This window comes from Callorhinchus milii, unplaced genomic scaffold (assembly GCF_018977255.1).
Source record: "Callorhinchus milii isolate IMCB2004 unplaced genomic scaffold, IMCB_Cmil_1.0 Scaffold1, whole genome shotgun sequence".
NCBI lineage: Eukaryota > Metazoa > Chordata > Chondrichthyes > Chimaeriformes > Callorhinchidae > Callorhinchus > Callorhinchus milii.
The window spans coordinates 22180028-22198133 of NW_024704742.1; the positions used below are offsets into that span (position 1 = coordinate 22180028).

General features: G+C 39.5%; 1 protein-coding gene across 3 annotated transcripts in view; it reads right to left on the reverse strand.

The window, feature by feature from the left end:
• Positions 1-18106, reverse strand: part of slc10a7 (solute carrier family 10 member 7) — a 99238-nt gene that overhangs the window by 67576 nt on the left and 13556 nt on the right. The window contains exon 5 of one of the 3 annotated variants that reach the window (XM_042339233.1): positions 14329-14504. The exons of the other annotated variants lie outside the window; for them this stretch is intronic. Within the exon in view, the coding sequence (XP_042195167.1) occupies positions 14493-14504 (12 nt within the window). The 3' untranslated portion in view covers positions 14329-14492. Of the gene's footprint in view, positions 1-14328; positions 14505-18106 lie in introns of those variants that run through there. 3 annotated transcript variants of the gene reach the window in all.

Genomic DNA, 18106 nt, shown 5'->3' on the forward strand with positions numbered 1-18106 from the left:
TCATACCATTACTAATTCAGTTCCCCATGAAAAGTTCTGCACCTATTGTAGCAGCTGCTTCAACAGTACTGTAGTAGTACCTACTAACCAACCAGACCACATTTCACTAATTTCTGCTTTAAGCACCAGCAGCCAAAATATTTAAAATATTCCAACTGCATAAAATTATAGCTTACATATTATGATTTTAGCTCATCATTAGTCATCAATTTCTGGTATACACTTTCCAGAGATTTGTTTGTTATGAACAGATGCAAAATAGAAAACTATTTTATTTTCATGATCAAACAATGGAATGTTTCCCTTTTCCTCCAAGTAGCCTACTGTCAATTCTTTTGTTGAGATATTATCAAATTTAAATTCAGTTTTGATTTCTGGATTGATATTAAAAACTTCCACAGGAATCAGTATGAAATTACAATATTTATGGTACTAAGTCCAATAGACTAGGAATCCTCATTGTCCATTTTATTTAAATATATACATTATACTGTTCAACCAATACTGTCTACACGCAGAACACTAGAAAATTTGAAAGCTCTTTGTGCTCCCTAATTGATCCCACCTCCTGCCAGCAGTTTTCCTTTGTTCAACTCTCCTCCCCTCTCCAAATGCATTCTGACCTTTGTCAGTACAGTTATAATAGGAAATCTCATTATAAAAGCCCACACTGCCAAAGGTTGATAATTAACCTACAAGCATAAAATATGCAAGTACCATAAAAGGTTGGTTAATTTACTAACAAAAGAGAATACCATTATTTTACAGTCTACATCTAGTATACTTACTCTACAGCATGTTATTATTACATCTGGTATATTGTTCTGCAGCATCTTATTTGCAAATATATTTTACCATGAAGAAAGTATATTGAACAGAAGACCTAGCCCACTTTAGCAAACAGCAGCAGTGAAGGACTTAGCTCGGAATAGCTTTGGAAGTGGCAGGATTCAAACGCAGAAAGGATTGGTGTCGATAGCTTAAGGTTGGTACTGTTAAATTACAAGTTTCAATATTGAGTCTGTATCCTCATAATTCAGTGACACCAATCCCAGAATAACAAGAAATTGAGCATACTGAAATTCAGTTAGCACTAGATCCAGTGACCTTGAACTTTTTTTTCATTGGCCCAAAACTGGCCCTTTAGTTGAACATAAAAAAACTCTTGAATGAGTTGAAAATGGAGAGGCACATGGTCCAACCTAAAGATAAATTTGACAAGACTGTAACATTGGCATCTTGTATCATAATTAGGAAACATTACTTACGTTGTTAACTGAAAACAGAAGCATGTAAAGAAAAGCCTAGGAATTAACAAGCTTATGAAAACAAAATGCACACATTTAATTTACAAATAATAAGGGAAAAGGAGAACATGATTCCAATTCATTATCAAGGCATGTGATTAGCTGCCACCACCAGCACAATGCAGCACTATCAAGATCACAATGTAGTTATTAGTACTCAAGTGATTCCAACCATTTGAAAGGAAAGACTTAACCTGCATATGAATGCCAATTATTTTTTCCTACTGCCTCCAACGAAAATGCCACAATATCTATAATTTCATTTTGTTGTTCAAGAATTTTCAACAGATGCTTTGTGTTGAAAGAGAATATTTACGTTTTTTTTCTGGAAGGTGTCGTGTTGGTGCTTTCTCAGAGCTCTAACAGATCTTCAAAAAGATCATATTGGGAGTTTGAACAAAGGCTCTGTATATTCCACCCCCAACACCCCACCCCCATATCCACACACGAATGACTAGCAAATTGTGAAATGATATCCTGTACTTATTATAAAAATGATGAAGTTGAGCAGAGAAATACTATCAGTAGCAGCTTGGTTCCAAGATACGATACTCTACATTGGGCTGAGACTCAGTGGGAATAAAGAGTTCTGTGTTGAGACAAAGCTCTTATAAGAGCAGCTGGTTCTAGCTACTCTGACCTTCCAACAGACTTTATGACTGAAAGCAGCAGTTGCTGAAATTAAAGAACATTTTTCACTTAAACAATAGAACAGGTTCCCCACCCTACCTGTCATCTAATCCATTACAATAGTTCCTTTGACTAGCTTTTTAACACCAAGCTATACTAGTCGGATATTAGCAACAGTTTTAAGAAGTCGTAATTTGATGATAATGCTGCTGAAGCCCATTCGTTAATGAGGGTCAATTAATGATTTATTCTAACAACAAGGAAATGTTTATGCCACAAAAGGCCTATGGAATCTGATAAGTATTTCAACTAAATACGTCTTACATTTTTATTCCAAAATTCAGTTACATTCAAATTATCGCCTTAGAGAATTACATGGAAACTAGACCCTTACGCAGTTGTACATTGTTGTAATGCTATAAAATCCCAACAGTGAGGAGCAAGAGCAGTTTGACTGCATAGGCCCACAACCAGCAAACTCACTTCTAAGCTTTCGCCCACAAATATAGAGTCAATTCACTTTATAGTATATTCTGTGAAGCGCTTTGTGACGTCTTGAAGACGTGAAAAGCGCTATACCAAATGCAAGGATTATTATTATTATTAAACTAAAAGATNAAAAAAGTTAGAATTGAATTTTCTTCCATTGTGAAGTGCATTATAATAGGGCTGCATCGTATTTTTTGTTCCAAAGTGTACTTTGAACGAATTAAAGATACAAATACAGAAATTACATACTCCATCAATAAAAAAGAAACGTTCGATAAAGATAGCTTGCAAAGGCACCCCCATTATTTTGGCCTAGAAGCAAATTGAACTTTTCTGTGGAAACCTGGTGAAACTTAACTTTTTGTAAAAAAAAAACTTCAGTCCATGTAAAGTCCTTCACAAATTAGAGGAAATAGTTCAAGTTCTAAGTAATATCTGTTAAATTGAATCAAATCCTATTCTCCTAAGGATATTACATCTTTTTGGAGTCCTATAGCTCAGTGGTTAGAGCACTCGCTTTGCAAGTGAGAGACCTTAGTTCAATTCCAGGCAGGTCAGGGCGAAACCTTGGGCAAGTTTCCTTACTCCACACAGAGCCTAATAATAATCCCACCAAAACCAAAAACAATAATAAATTGGTCATTTTCAATCTACGACTGTTTGTGGGACATTGCTGTGCGCAATTGGCTGCCGCGTTCGCCCACAAATATACAGTCAATTCACTTTACAATGTGTTCTGTGAAGCACTTTGGGATTTCCTCCTGACGTGAAAAGCGCTATATCAAAGGCAAGGATTATTATTATTATTTTGTGGAAGTGGGTTTAATAAGAACTGTCTGCTGACATTGATGAATGGGAACACCACCACAAGTAAGATGTAAGCAACTCAGTATCTAACATACAGTATTTGTGGCTATATTTCACTTACGATCTGAAATAACTTGATCAACTCATATGGGACTTAATCATAAATTTAGATACTATGCATTATTTATGTGATTGTTATGCAGATGGCACTTTATAAGAAATCTTTTACATGTTGCATTTCTATATTTTGTTTGAGATGTGGCCTCCCACCCATCATTTTTTAATGGGTAAAATATTTACCTAAATGTATTTCTCTGAATTTCATTTATTGAGCTTTTGTTACATAGCAGTTACACTGCTGGCACATGGTGTGCAAGAATAAGTAGAACAAAGTGTTAGTAAAAGATTAACCAGAACCATTAATTAGCAGAAACTGTACACTCATATTACATTATAGGGTGAATAATTTAAGATACACAACGAATCCTGTTAATAAATATACACTGATCTGAATAGTTGCTAGCCTGGATTAGGATGAAGAGCATATGTGTTGTCGTGGCGAGTGTAAGAGCATCACCAGCTGTCAGCAGATTCACTTTAACATTATTAAACACACATCAAAATTAACACAAGTCGTTTTGTTATTCTGAAAGGCATAGTTTGAGCAGGGAAATCTTTTGTTAGTCTGACATTTCAGATTATTGATAGGGAACCTTTGAGAAATAAATACGTTTTAGTTCGGATGAAATGGAATGCATTTGATATCAACAAAAGAGGAAAAGTGTTTCTCAATATTGTAACATTAACTCTATTCTAATGAGCGACAGTATTCAAATACTTAAGTTACAAGGACGAGAGTATGATTCTCACTGACACTTAAAATATATTTATTTTTGTTTCAAGGTGTACTGACCTGCCTTTTTTAAATAAATAAGATTTATCAAAGATTTTTCCTGTTTCAATTTACATAAAAACAGTCCAAAGGAGTTGGTGCAAATAAAACCCACAGTCAACTTTTACATAATGTCTTGTTAAACAAGGTATGCCTAAATTCAGAATCCCTTGAGGTCAAAGCCACGAAATGGGGTCTAATATTCGCAATGTATAAATGTAAATGTGATATACTCTATGTGCAAATCATGCTTAAAGGGGAACTACAGGAGCTTTTAATTAGGTAAATAACAATTTATACTGTATTTATATAGCACCTCTCACCTAAAAGGCTTTGAAATGCTTAATGAAAATAGAAAAAAAATGATGTTGAGTCTTGTAGGTAAACAATGAAAAGGATTTATCATTTAATTAGTAACTAATCATTTTCATTGTTGTTAATTACATAATTTGGGTCTCTGGGATTATCATATTGAAAATCGGCCTGGATTTAAAGGTATCCATCATATTTGAAAAAGGGCCAAGGGAGATCTCAAAACCCAGTGAAAGATGGTCCTCATTATTCTTATTTTAAACCTCATGTTATTGTGAGGGAGAGGCCACTAAGATGTTCTTCAGCATCCATCACTAAAGGGAACAGAGCAAGCCAAGCAATACTCAACAACTCCTAAGAAGCAGTGGAGGACTAGGAATAATGTTCCAGCCACTATCTCCATTGTTCCTCTTTAGGTAGAGACTCCATGATATCTCTACCTAAAGAGGAACAATTTTCCTCCTTGTCCACAGAAATTGAATAAAGATCTAACTCCGTAGACTGAAGGTATAAGTACGATACCCTGGCAAAGAAAGGTGATGCCTCAAGTAACTTCAGCAGAGAGACCAGGAGCGTAAGGAGGGATCTGAGTGAGGTGGAACAGAGTGAGAATTCTGTTAAGAAACTTGGTGATAATGGAAATTCATTGCAGAGGGGGAAAGAGGTGTAAAATTATAAAATATATATTTATATTAAAATAATATAAAACATGTCTGGGAATATGGCAGGGCAGCTGAAACCAGCTGCATGCACAATGTGGGAACTCCAGGATGCTTTGTGTGCCCTGGACAGACACGTGTAGGAAGTGCCTCTGGTTTCTCGAGCTTGAGCTCAGAGTTTCTGAGCTCAAGGAGAGGCTGGTGTCACTACATAGCATACGGGAAGCTGAAGAGTTCATGGATCGAATGTTTCAGGAGGTGGTCACCCCACAGCCACAGAGGGCTCAGGAGAGTGAGTGGGTGACCATCGGGCATGGTAGGAAGAGGGGATGGGCAATGCAGAAATCAGCTGAGAGTGTGGCACTCATAAACCGGTTCTCTGTACTGAATACACCATCAGAGTGATGACACCTCTGGTGAGGAAAGTCAAAAGCAAATGGATGCACAGGGGGACACAGGGAAGAGTGTCAATGCAATTGTCATTGGGGACGCAATGGTGAAAGGAGTTGACAGGTGTTTCTGCACCAAAAACTTGACTCACATGGTATGTTGCCTCCCTGCTGCCAGGGTTGAAGACACCAACAACAAAATTACATTTGTAAAGCGCCTTTCATGTCAGGAGGATGTCCCAAGCCGCTGGACAGAGTTACGGACCCGAGCTGGGGGTCGAGGAGGGTGGAAGGCAGGGTGAAGAAAAGCAGGAAGATCGAAAGCACGGTCGAAGAGGAGGGTTTTGAGATGGGTCTTGAAGGTGGCAAGGGAGGGGGCGAGGCAGAGGAACTGCGGGATGGAGTTCCAGAGGGTGGGGTCAGAGTGGTGGAAGGCCCGCCCGCCAAATGGTGGGGTGAGCGAGGCAGCAGACGTAAAGCAGGCTGGAGCCCGCTGAGCGGAGGGAGCAAGCAGGATGGTAGAGGGTTAGGAGGTCGCAGAGGTAGGGGGGGAGCAAGACCATGGAGGGCTTTGAAGGTGAGGACCAGGATCTGTATCCTCTGTGTGATGGCAAAAGCCAGTGGAGTTGGGCAAGTATGGGGGTGATAGGGTCACTCTGTGCATTTACGCACATTGAGGGCTGAGATCCAACAGGGAGTGTATCAGAAGCTAGGGAAAAAGCTAGAGTAGAACCTGAAGGGTGGTGATCTCTGGATTACTCCCAGTGCCTTGTGCAAGGGAGTATCAAAACAGCAGGATCAAACACATGAATGCATGGCTGGAGAAATGGTGCAGAATGGAGGGCTTCAGGTTCTTGGGTCATTGGGACCAGTTCTGGGGCCGGTGGGACCTGTACAAAGTGGATGGGTTACACCTGAACAGGCCTGGGACCAATGTCCTCGCAGGGAGGTTAATTAGTACTGTGGGGAGGCGTTTAAACTAATTTCAAGGGGGACAGAGAATCAAGATGTGGCATGAGAGAGGGCAAACAAGTTACACAGAGGGCTGGGAGAGACAAATAGCAATGTAATCAGGAGTAATCGCTCTGAGACGCTGTCCGGTGTCGAGGGCGCTATATAAATCCAAGTTGTTGTTGTTAGAATCCAGAAAAAGGGATTAGATGGGGGAGAAATGCAGAACAGACTATGTCGGTCTTGGAGTGCGTGTGCATAAATGCACGGAGTGTGACAAATAATTTTGGTGAGCTGCAGGCTCAAGTTGCCACATGGGGTTATGATGTAATGGCAATAAAGGAAACCTGGCTCAAACAAGGGCAGGAATGGGAGCTGAATATTCCTGGCTACAATGTATTCAGGAGGGATAGGGAAGGAAAAAAAAAGGAGGGGCGGTGACAATATTGATTAAAGACACGGTTACAGCCCTGGAAAGGGACAATGTGCTAGAGGGTCCAAAAACAGAATATATTTGGTTAGAGTTAAGGAACACAAAAGGAGCTGTTACTCTGTTAGGTGTATACTATAGACCCCCAAATAGTGGGAAGGAGATAGACGAGCAAATCTGCAAGCAGATTTCAGAAAGATGCAAAACCGATTATCCTAACATAGACTGCCAAAATAACAGTGTAAAGGGCAAGGAGGAAGAAGGATTGCTGAAATGCGTGCAGGATAAGTATCTGGATCAAGTATGTTTCCAGCCCAACGGGGAAAGAAGCATTGCTGAATCTAGTACTGGGGAATGAAGTGCAGCAGATTTCAGTGGGAGAGCATCTGGAAACAGTGATCACAGCATCATTAGGTTCAGAGTACTTATGGAAAGGGACACAGAACAATCAAAGTTGAAGATATTCAACTGGAAGAGGGCTAATTTCAGTGAGTTAAAAAGGGACCTAGCCAAGGTGGACTGGAAAGGAAGATTGGCAGGTAAAACAGCTAATGAGCAATGAGAAGCCTTCAAGGAGATAGTTCGGGGACAACAAATTCATTCGCACAAAGGGGAAGGCTAGGGCATCTAAACCTCCCTGGATGAGTAAGGCAATTGGGATTAAAATAAAACAGAAAAAGGAGGCTTATGATAAATGTCAGGTCCAAAATACAGAAAATAATCAAATACAATATAGAAAGTACAGAGAAGAACTGAAAAAGGAGATAAGAGGGGCAAAGAGATTGTATGAGAAAAGGTTAGCAGGTAACATAAAAGGGAACCCTAAGGTATTTTATAAGCATTTAAAGAATAAAATGTTAGTCAAAGGTAGGGTGGGTCCAATTAGGGAACAAAGAGGAAATCTTCTTGTGGAGGCAGAGGGTATAGCTGACGTACTGAATGAGTACTTTCCATCTGTCTTCACAAAAGAAGAGGATGCAGCCAATGCCACAGTAATGGAGGAGAGGTAGAGAAATTGGATAAGATAAGAATAAACCGAGAGGAGGTACTAAAAAAGGTTGTCAGCGCTCAAGTTAGATAAGTCACCCAGTCCGGACGGGATGCATCCTAGGTTACTGAAGGAAGGGTGGAAATAACAGAGGTTCTGGCCACAATCTTTCAATCCTCCTTGGACACCAGGGTGCTGCCAGAGGACTGGAGGGAGGCAAATGTCAAAAAACACTATCCAATGATTTTTTAAAAAATATTCAAGACATTTTAGTTTTAAACCCATATATAGATAGCAGTGTGCTTAAAGCAGGAATTCAATGTCAAGGATCTGTTGACATTCATAAACTACACAATCCTTGCTCTCAATGGTTTATGACATCTTCAAAATCATTTGTTTTAATTACTGCTTTGTCACTCATTGAAAACTATCTATTCTACTTTGTAATTAATTGAAGATTAGATTAAATCAGTAAAACAATGCTAATATTAATCTTTAGATTACTGCACACTATCTTTGTTGCCAGAATGAGATAGCACCTTTGTAGTTTCAATAATTTTTGGCACTGCAACAAATGTGAGTTTTAAGTAACTGAGTTTAGGTTTGATGGTTAGCAATAAAGTATCTTACTTGTGGCCTCCTGGCACTTCCAGCAAGGATTAATGTGTTAATATCCACCAACATCTACCTACTTAGGCGATCTGTACAGTAGATTTCCTTAAATTTGGGAAATTCAAACTTGAAGTGTAAACATTTGCTTAGTTAAAAAAAAATTTTAGTTCACTCATTTCATGGCTGTTTGTGGGACATTGCTGTACACATATTGGCTGCGATTCGCTTGCAAATAGTCACTTCACATAATAGTATATCCTGTGAAGCATTTCGAAACATCCTCCCAATGTTGTGTGCTTTATCAAATGCAATGATTATTATTAGTCCAATAATTAAATCTCTTACCCAATAGACTGTCATAAAGTTGATCAATTAGTTTGTTTGAATTTGTAGACATCCCCTGCACTTTGATCCCAAACAGTACATTGAAAGAGAGGAGGTAATGGGATCTCTATTCTAATAGGTTGTTGCCTGGCACTGTGAACTTGAAGCTCAATTTTGTGGCTCTGAAAAGTTGTACTAGTCGCTTGATCATTTCAGTTCTTCTATTCCATGCCATTAATGTAATTCAGGTTCTACTGAAGCTGCTTTCAAACCTATAAGCATCTTCTCTACTAGCTGCTTGCTAAAAATATTTGTAATTATAAATGACATCACAGAAAAGCTTGGCTGCTTGGAGAAATACACATATTAAAAGGCGAGTGAAACAAAAAGTTGAAATTTATGTTTCTGTCGAAGTGAGTTTCTTAACCTATCGGGGGGAAAGGTCCTTCACAACAACAACAATAAAATTACATTCACAGAGCACCTTTCACATCGGGAGGACATCCCAAAGCGCTGAACAGTCAGGGGTCAGGACCCAAGCATGGGGGTGGTGTAGGGATGCGGGAAGGCAGAGACGGTGGGAGGGCGACCAAAGGCATGGTCGAAGAGAAGAGTCTTGAGACCGGCCTTGAAGGAGGCAAGGGAGGAATCGAGGCGAAGGGACTGTGGGATGGAGTTCCAGATTGTGGGGGCAGAGAGGCTGAAAGCCCGTCCACCGATGGTAGGGTGGGTCGGGCGGGAGACATGGAATAAAATACACAAATATTAGTGCAGCCTGGAACAAAGACTCTGATTAAAAACGTTACATTTATAGAGTGCCTTTCCACGTCGGGAGGATGTCCCAAGGTGCTGGACAGTCAGGGGTCAGGACCCGAGCATGGGGGAGGGGTGGGATAGGGGTGAGGGAAGGCAGAGAGGTGGGAGGGCGACCAAAGGCACGATCAAAGAGAAGGGTCTTGAGACCGGCCTTGAAGGAGCCAAGGGAGAAAGTGAGGCAAAGGGACTGTGGGATGGACTTCCAGAGTGTGGGGGCAGAGTGGCTGAAAATCCAGCCACCGATGATAGGGCAGGTCAGACAGGAGAAATGGAGCAGGCCGGAGCCCGCTGAACGGAGGGTTGGTAGGGAGTCGGCAGGTCAAAGAGGTAGAAGGGGGCAAGGCCATGGATGCCTTGAAAGTGAGGATGAGGATCTTGAATTCGATCCTCTGAGGGATGGGGAGCCAGTGAGTCGGGCGAGGGTGGGAGTGATGGGGTCACGGAGCCTGGTGTGCGAGAGTACACGAGCTGCAGAGTTTTGGATGACCTGCAGTTTGTGAAGGGAAGAGTTGGGAAGGCCGATGAGGAGGGAGTTTCCATAATCGAGCCTTGATGTGACGAATTTGCGGGTGAGGGTTTCAGCAGCCTGAGGGGTGAGGCAGTAGCGGAGTCTGGCAATGTTGGGGAAGTGGTGGTAGGCAGTGCCAGTCATGGCGCGGATGTGGGGGAGAAAGGACAGTTCAGGGTCAAGCAAGTCACCCAGGTTCCTGACTGGCTTAGTAAGGTTGAATGTACAGCTGTGGAGGCTGATGCTGCCAGCGCCCGCGAGCCAATCAAGAGGGCCTCGGTCTTGCTGACATTCAGTTGGAAAAAGTTGTCCCTCCTCCAGGACTTGATGTCGGACAGACAGTCAGTCAGGACGCCAGTAGTCCTGGAGTTAAGGGTTAACCTGTGTGCAAGAATGTTTCAGGAGTGAACTTGACAGAGAGCTTAATTCAAATCGGCAATGTCTTGTGAGGTGGACCTCCATGTTCAGGATTTCAACTATTTGGATCAGTTTCCAGATCTCATAAGGGGCGACGATTCACCTAACAAGTTAGATTCATTTTATGCAAACTGGTTTGCAGTCGATAAAGCATCACATAGGGAAAAACATCCCAAAAATAATCAAGGTCAGTTTTCAGTGAGCACATTGCCAATTTTTGGGGACTATAGTGTGTGTAATGGGGTACTGCTGGAGTACTCCACAATACACCCAGGTGTCATTGTGAGCAGCGTCTGACAAGCTTCCTGTTGCTTGTCCAGCAACCCCTCACCCCACCCCATTAGGACTTCGGCTTCCATGATTAATAGGATCCAAATGGGCACAATCCTTGTCCCCAGTGACTGATTTGTCACTCCAAGACTTGTCAATGAGCTAGGCTGGCTGCTTGGTCATCAATTAACAGTGCCATAGAATATTGCAGTTCTACCCAGTTTAGGAATAGACTACCAAGACAGTCAGATTGACTTGATTCTGATATTCAAGTCCCAGGTACATCACCTTGGTGTCAACTCAATCCAAGAAGATCCTGCTTACCTTCTTCTGAGAAAAGTAGTCATGTGTTGGTCACCAGACAACAACTTTGATTTATGTAGTACCCTTCATGCAGGTAGCGTCTTGGAGTGTTTAACAGCAGCAATGGCTTGATGCTTAGCCAGGAAGGGAGGTGAACTAACCAAAGGTATGGTCGAAGAAGAACATTTTGAGGTGTAATTTGAAGACGAGTAAAGAGGGGGCAAGACAGAGAGATTGAGGCAAGGAGTTTTAGGGCATAGTAGCTTTGTGGAGCAGAGGGAATATGGGATGTGCAGAAGACCCAAGTCAACTGAGCAAAGCCGGTGGGTAAAGGAGTGGGATATGAGCAGATCAAAGAGGTAGGGAGCTGCCAGGTCATGAGGATCTTGAAATTCAATCCGTTCTGCAACACAGAGACAGATAAGAACAGAGGTTATGGGGTTTGGAGCCTGGTAAGGGTGATAAGAGCTGCGGAGGAATAACGTGGATCTTAATAGTGGACCTGGGGAGTCCAGTAAGGAGTGCATTGGAAAAAATCGAGGCAAGAGGCGAGAAAGCATAAGTGAGTGTTTCAGCAGCTTTTGAAGTAAGTTAGGGACAAAGACGGGCAATGTGGTGGAATTGGAGGAAGGCAGGCCTGCTCAGGGACCAATGTGGGGACCAACAAGTTTAGTTCTCAGGGACCAACAAGCGTAGTTCTCAGACCAACAAGTGTAGTTCTCAGGGACCAACAAGTGTAGTTCGCAGGGACCAACAAGTGTAGTTCTGAGCCCTTACTAAGCAGTTACCAGATACCTGGAACTTCTTGCAAATCTCTTGGTGAGCAGCATGTCTCAACGTTAAATTTGTGGCAGCATTGCCACCATCCTCCTGCCCACAGATCAAAGAGACCGAGTCATAATGGCTCGATAGTACGTGGAGTCCTGCAGCTCAGTGGTTAGAGCACTTGCCTCGCAAGCAAGAAACTTTATGCAAAGTTCCTTGCTCCACGTGCCTGTTTACCTAGCAGTAAGTAGGAACCCGGTTGTTATCGATTGATGCATCGCTTTTCGGGGATAATAAGCCTGCAAAAATAATTTGGTCACTTAATCCACGGGTGTTTGTGGGACACTGCTGTGCGCAATTGGCTGCTGCGTTTTGCCCAACAAAATATACAGTCAATTCACTTTACAATGTATCCTTGAAGCTCTTTGAGACATCTCAATAACGTGATAAGGCGCTATATCAAATGCAAAGATTATTATTATTACCCATTGAGCAATGGTTCCACCAGCTGTAAGTGCAGAGCATCAGGGGCAGCTGTTTAGTTCTGTATATCAAGCCCTGGAATATACAGTATAAGTATGTGTTTACAATACCCAGCTTCAGATAATTCCTTCCAACACCTGTCATCCAAACTTCAGTTTCCTCATCAATTATTCAATGGAAATTGAAATTAGGACAATCAGATCTCAGTGCCGGCCAACATTCATCTTTGGTGTCCTAAAAATACAATCAAGGTATGCGAATGGTTTGCTCTGTGGGCATTATAGTAGGCAGAAAATATTAGGAATAACATCCCGCAAGATGGAAGGATCTCTTTGAAGAAAATTTCATATTGCAGGCACCATGCCAAATTATAGGAGTTGTGCAAGTCAGCAGGATAGATATGCATCCAACACCCAACTCTTCAAACAGTACACTGTAAATGTAGACCTACATGCCACTAACCAGAATCTGAACGCCACTTCCTCACCCAAAGTAAAAGTCACAGCCCTTAGTGTCACTTCAGTCCATTACTTAGATTATGTTAACACCAGAGCCATATAAATGTGAAAAACTAAGATGAACAAGAAAAAATATACTACTTTAAAGATTAAATATACCATGATGTTGATTTTGTAGTACATATGACTGAAATTGAAGATAAGATTTATTCTTATTTAATGTTAATGGTACATTAGCACATTGCTCAGCTTCTTTTACAAACACATACTACATAATCCTACAATTACATTTACTCAGCTGATTTCTCACACAGAATCAACTATTGTTCAAAAATCTCTTCAACACTAGACAAATGTTATACAGCAAAATTTACCATAGCTTATCCAAAATAAACTACTATATAAATATATCAAGGAAGGTAATGTAGTGGATACAAAATGACATGTTTTGTACAATGCATCACAAAACCAGGTAAAATTCAGATCAGATGCCACAAAGAAAAAAGCATGAATTCAATAGAAATTACTGCCATTCAGAAACTTGATTTAAAAAAAATAAATTTCGTTCAATTAATTGACTAATGGGATCCATTTCCTGTTGAACTTTATGGAAAATCATCTATTCGAACCCTCCTATAGTCTTGCTACTTTAATTTACATATCTGTAGAGTCCTGTTCTTTTTTTCAAGCTCTTTGCCCTTTCAATCATGAAGCGTATTACTCCTCTGTCACCACAAAGCAGTTCCTAACAACAGGGAACCCAGCTGGGAAAGAAAGAGGGCAGCAGGCTCATGCATTAACATAATAATCCAACTGTGCTCCCATAGACCCTCAGGGCAGACAGCATATTAGCTCGGCATCCTGTGCTGGCCCGGCTGGAGCTGCCTCATCACCTGCCTGTCAACCTGTGGCAGTTGCAGCCTACGCAAAGGTACCAGACCCTGCAATATCATGATGTCCAATCAGTCTGCTGTTAATACCAATACATCCTTCTATTTTGCTATTAATATCAGCAGAAAAATGCCTGAATGCTACTAGCAATAATAAACAAAAATTGTCAGCTAATTAAGACAGCATTTCTTGAGTTTTGCTACTGTAGGCAGTATTATTCCTGGCAGATTTACAAATATTGTTTTCGTAAGCAAATGTTCTTTTGCAGGTTGCCAAACAAAGAAGTTCTGTGAGAAATACACTTGGAGTTTTCTAACGTTAAATTTTTATGGAGGGAAATTAGACATGTACAAAAGTTTAAAGCTATATTTGCTAAATACTTCCCATGTATCATATAACAACCTTGCATTTGATATAGTGCCCTATCAAGTTGTCAAAACTTCTAAAGCTTTTCACAGGAGTTTATTGTAAAGTGTATATTTTGTGGGTGAATGGAGCAGCCAATTTATGCACAGCAATGTTCCACATTCATGAAGTGAATGATAATTTTGTTTTAATCTGGAGGATTGTTGGCACCAGCGGAAATTCCCTCCTCTTTTCAAACAGTATCATGGGATCTTTAACATCCACCTAAACAAGACTGGACCTTGGTTTAATGTCTCATCTGAAAGATGTAAAAAATGCACTACATCCCTCTAACACTTGAAGAAATAATACGTACATGATTATGCAGCTGTACACAATTAAACATTAAAAAACCTTGTGTAGTTTTTCTTCCACGAGGCATCACATTAGCAGGGTCCCTAAAACAGTATAACATATCTGGTTTGAGAATATGAAAAAAGGTGTACAATAAGTTTTAAAAACATTTAATAGCAGCATTTCCAAAGCATGATACAGTAGATAAATAATGGTATTGCATTTTTTATTTATATGTACACAAGTTTATTAGTCAGTTATAAATAAAAAAGCATTACTCAGATTTGAATCATTTTTATGGAGTACTATGTTGAAACATTAACTGAATAGCATAATCCCCTCTTCCACCAGAGAATAATATCTAAATTGAGTTGTCAGAGTGCTAATCCAACACTATTTTGGCATAGTATTTAGGGCTATAAACAGAATCAAAAGTGCAATTTATAATAACATATAAGAGATTATATCAAATTTCCTGATCCATATAGCAGTAGAAATAATATACTAGAATCATTGTGGTATCAGGTGGATCAATTGAAGTGATTGGATGCATTTTTCAAGAGATGGGATTGAGGTATATGGTGAGAAGGTATGGCTGGCACCCTTCAAATTTCATGGCATTTCTAAGACTACTGGTCCTTTACTGGTCCTGCAGTTCACCTTCCACCATCCTGGCATTCACATGCACAAACCTGGTAGTCACATGTTCTGTGTTCATATACTGTATCCAAAATATTTCCCCCAAAAAATCTATAATTTGCATTTGAAAGAATCAACACTTCTGCTTCCACCATGTCCTTACGGAGCCTGTTCCACAGATTTACCGCTCACTGACTAAAATAGTGTTTCCATAGATCTGTATTGAACTTACCCCCCGCCCCGATCAATTGCAGGCCAAGTACTCTGGTTCGACTGTTTTGGACAAGATGAACAGCTTGTGGTCTACATTATCTTGTCTCTTTAGAATCTTAAAAACATCAATCGGATCACCTCTCAACCATCTCTTTTCCATCTCCATTCACCAACATACCATAGCATGTAGGATTAGGAGTAGGAGTAGGCCATTCGGCCCTTCAAGCCTGTTTTTAAATATTCGCTTTATGTATTTACAAGCTTTGAGCAACTGGATAGTTTGTATAGCTTGAAAGCATTACAAGAACGTTCCTTGGATTAAATTGTTGTTTGTACTCCGTGTTCTGCAGTTCATAATGTACAGTTTGGAAGTTTGAGGAAAAACATCCTCTTCTGGTTGAATGTTTATGTACATTTCTAGAGCAAGCTGAAGCAGGTAGGAAGAATTACTGGCACATGTACATGGCACATGTCAGCCATCATTGTTAGCCCCCCCAAATACTAAATTCCACTGCCCTACCTTCGTTTGAAATAGCCTTGTGGGCAAGAGTTGGGTCTGTTTCCTCTATGTTACATTGAGTTTGCAATCTCAAATGGACTATCATTAAAGGATTCTTACTCCAAAAAACTAACTTCCCAGCCTAAATATATCCAAGTCATAAGTGAAGCTTATTTCAGTAACCTTAACCTAATGGAAATATCTGATGTACCAGGTATTATTCTAAGGTTAAGTTTAAGATAGAATGGAGAAAGCTTAACAAAAACAACTTGCATTTATATAGCTCCCTTCATACAGGGTAGCATCTCAGAGGCTTAACTTTAAATCTAACAATGCTAACCCAGAAGAAGTCAATATATACCTGTGTCATTCACTCCCCACCACAAAAATATATTTTTTTAAAAAATCAGAACAGTTGGTTAACATTTTAAACATTAAGATGGAGTTTGTCTGCCCAATATTCCACAAACAGGTACAGTAAGTTATGGTAGTAAACCCTCAATCTGTCTTTACACAATGAATTACTTATAAAACAGAGAAATAACCCCAGAAGGCAAAAATGGTAGAAGTTCAAAAGTATATTTTTCTTCATTTGAATTATTTTTAAAAAAATAATCAGGGTCCAAGCTCTCAAGACCAACAATGGTAAATTGCAGCCACTGAACAGTACAAGTTTACAGTACAAAAATATAATAAATATTTTGTGAGATTGCTAAAAGAAATTAACAGTAACAAAATGAAAGGATTATTTCAGTTAAGAAAAAAAAGTCAGGTTGAGAATCTATTTGAACATATAAATTTTTTTAAATTAATTTTGTGATACAATATGCTGTTCTGCCATGAACAAGCATCACATAAGCGCTGGTACTATTTGTTTAAACAAAATCGGATGAATTATAAATTCATATTTTGAAGGCACAAAAGGATTAAAAACCTCCAGTTTGACTCTTTATAGTTGATAGTTTGAGGCTTCCCTCGGAGCAAATCCCTCGTCTTTCCCATTCCCAAAGGGCATCTGGTACTTGTTTAAATAAACAGAATTTCCTGAATAGCACTTCACTCAAGTTTAACCATTTAAAGAACTATGTGCTGTAAACATCTAACTGCACAATTCAAATGTTAGTAGTGATGAATACCATTTTAATAATTAAAATCTGTATTCAACAAAATGAAAACAATTGCATTTCTGTTTTTGTACATTTATTTTTAAAAAATTCCTTGAATGAGAACTGAAAGAAAAATAACACATGATCTGCCCCAAAAGAAATACTGTAATCAAAAAACCTTTGATCTTCAGCCCACAGCAAATGCTGCTGTGTACCACTGGATGGCCTTTGGGATTCTTGACGAACCAGACATCTGGCTACAAGGTTATTATTGGTTGATTTGGTCCTATGAGAATACAAGCAGTGACACAAGGCAGGGAGTGTCCTGGCAGGGAAAAAATTAGGAGCACATTTCGGTGGATTAGAGTTTGAAAATGGACTTCATATGTCTCGAGGGGGCCTTATAGCTCTTCTCCTATGGGGCTTCAGTGATTTCAGTACAGCATCATACATCACTTCAGAAAACCACAATCAGACTGTTCAATTAAATTTAAATGTTTGTATTCTGCCTTTTTTTCCCCCCACGGTTCTCTCTTTCAAACTTCACATACATCCAGCTCATCCAATTTACACAAGGTGCACATGACAACATTAAAGAAACCATAAATGTTGGATAGATTAGCTATCAAAATACTTCCATGCATAATATTTTGTATAATTGCATTACTTCTTTTAATCCATAACAAATTCACTACCATTTGTTCTTTGAAATAGGACACCTTTTAAATAAGAATGTTAATTGATAAGGTCCAGCACTTATACTTTGATGCTTTGTACCACAAATACTGAAATGGATTTCAAGAATATGACAAACCATTGTGTCATCTTATTATAAGGACTTCTAAGATTAATACCCAATGATATTCTCAATATGAAAATCAATACATTATAGTCGACATATTTGCATATTTTGCTCATACAATCTGAAAAATATCACACAAAAAATCCTCCAGGAATAATAAATACAAGAAGCCACCAAATTTGACTGACTGCAACTATTATAAATATACAAGTCTTACTAAAATGTTAATATTTAATAAGGCAAAATGTTTTACATATATAGTACTTCAATAAATACTGATATTAGGAAATGAAAATACTCAAATTAATGTGGACCTGGTTATTTAACTGGTTGCAAAAGTTCACGAATATCAATGAACCTTATACAACAGTAGGAGAGGAACTCAGTTAAAATCAAATAGTTGGGTGAATTGCCTCAAAATTTGAATCCAAATTCACTATTTAATTC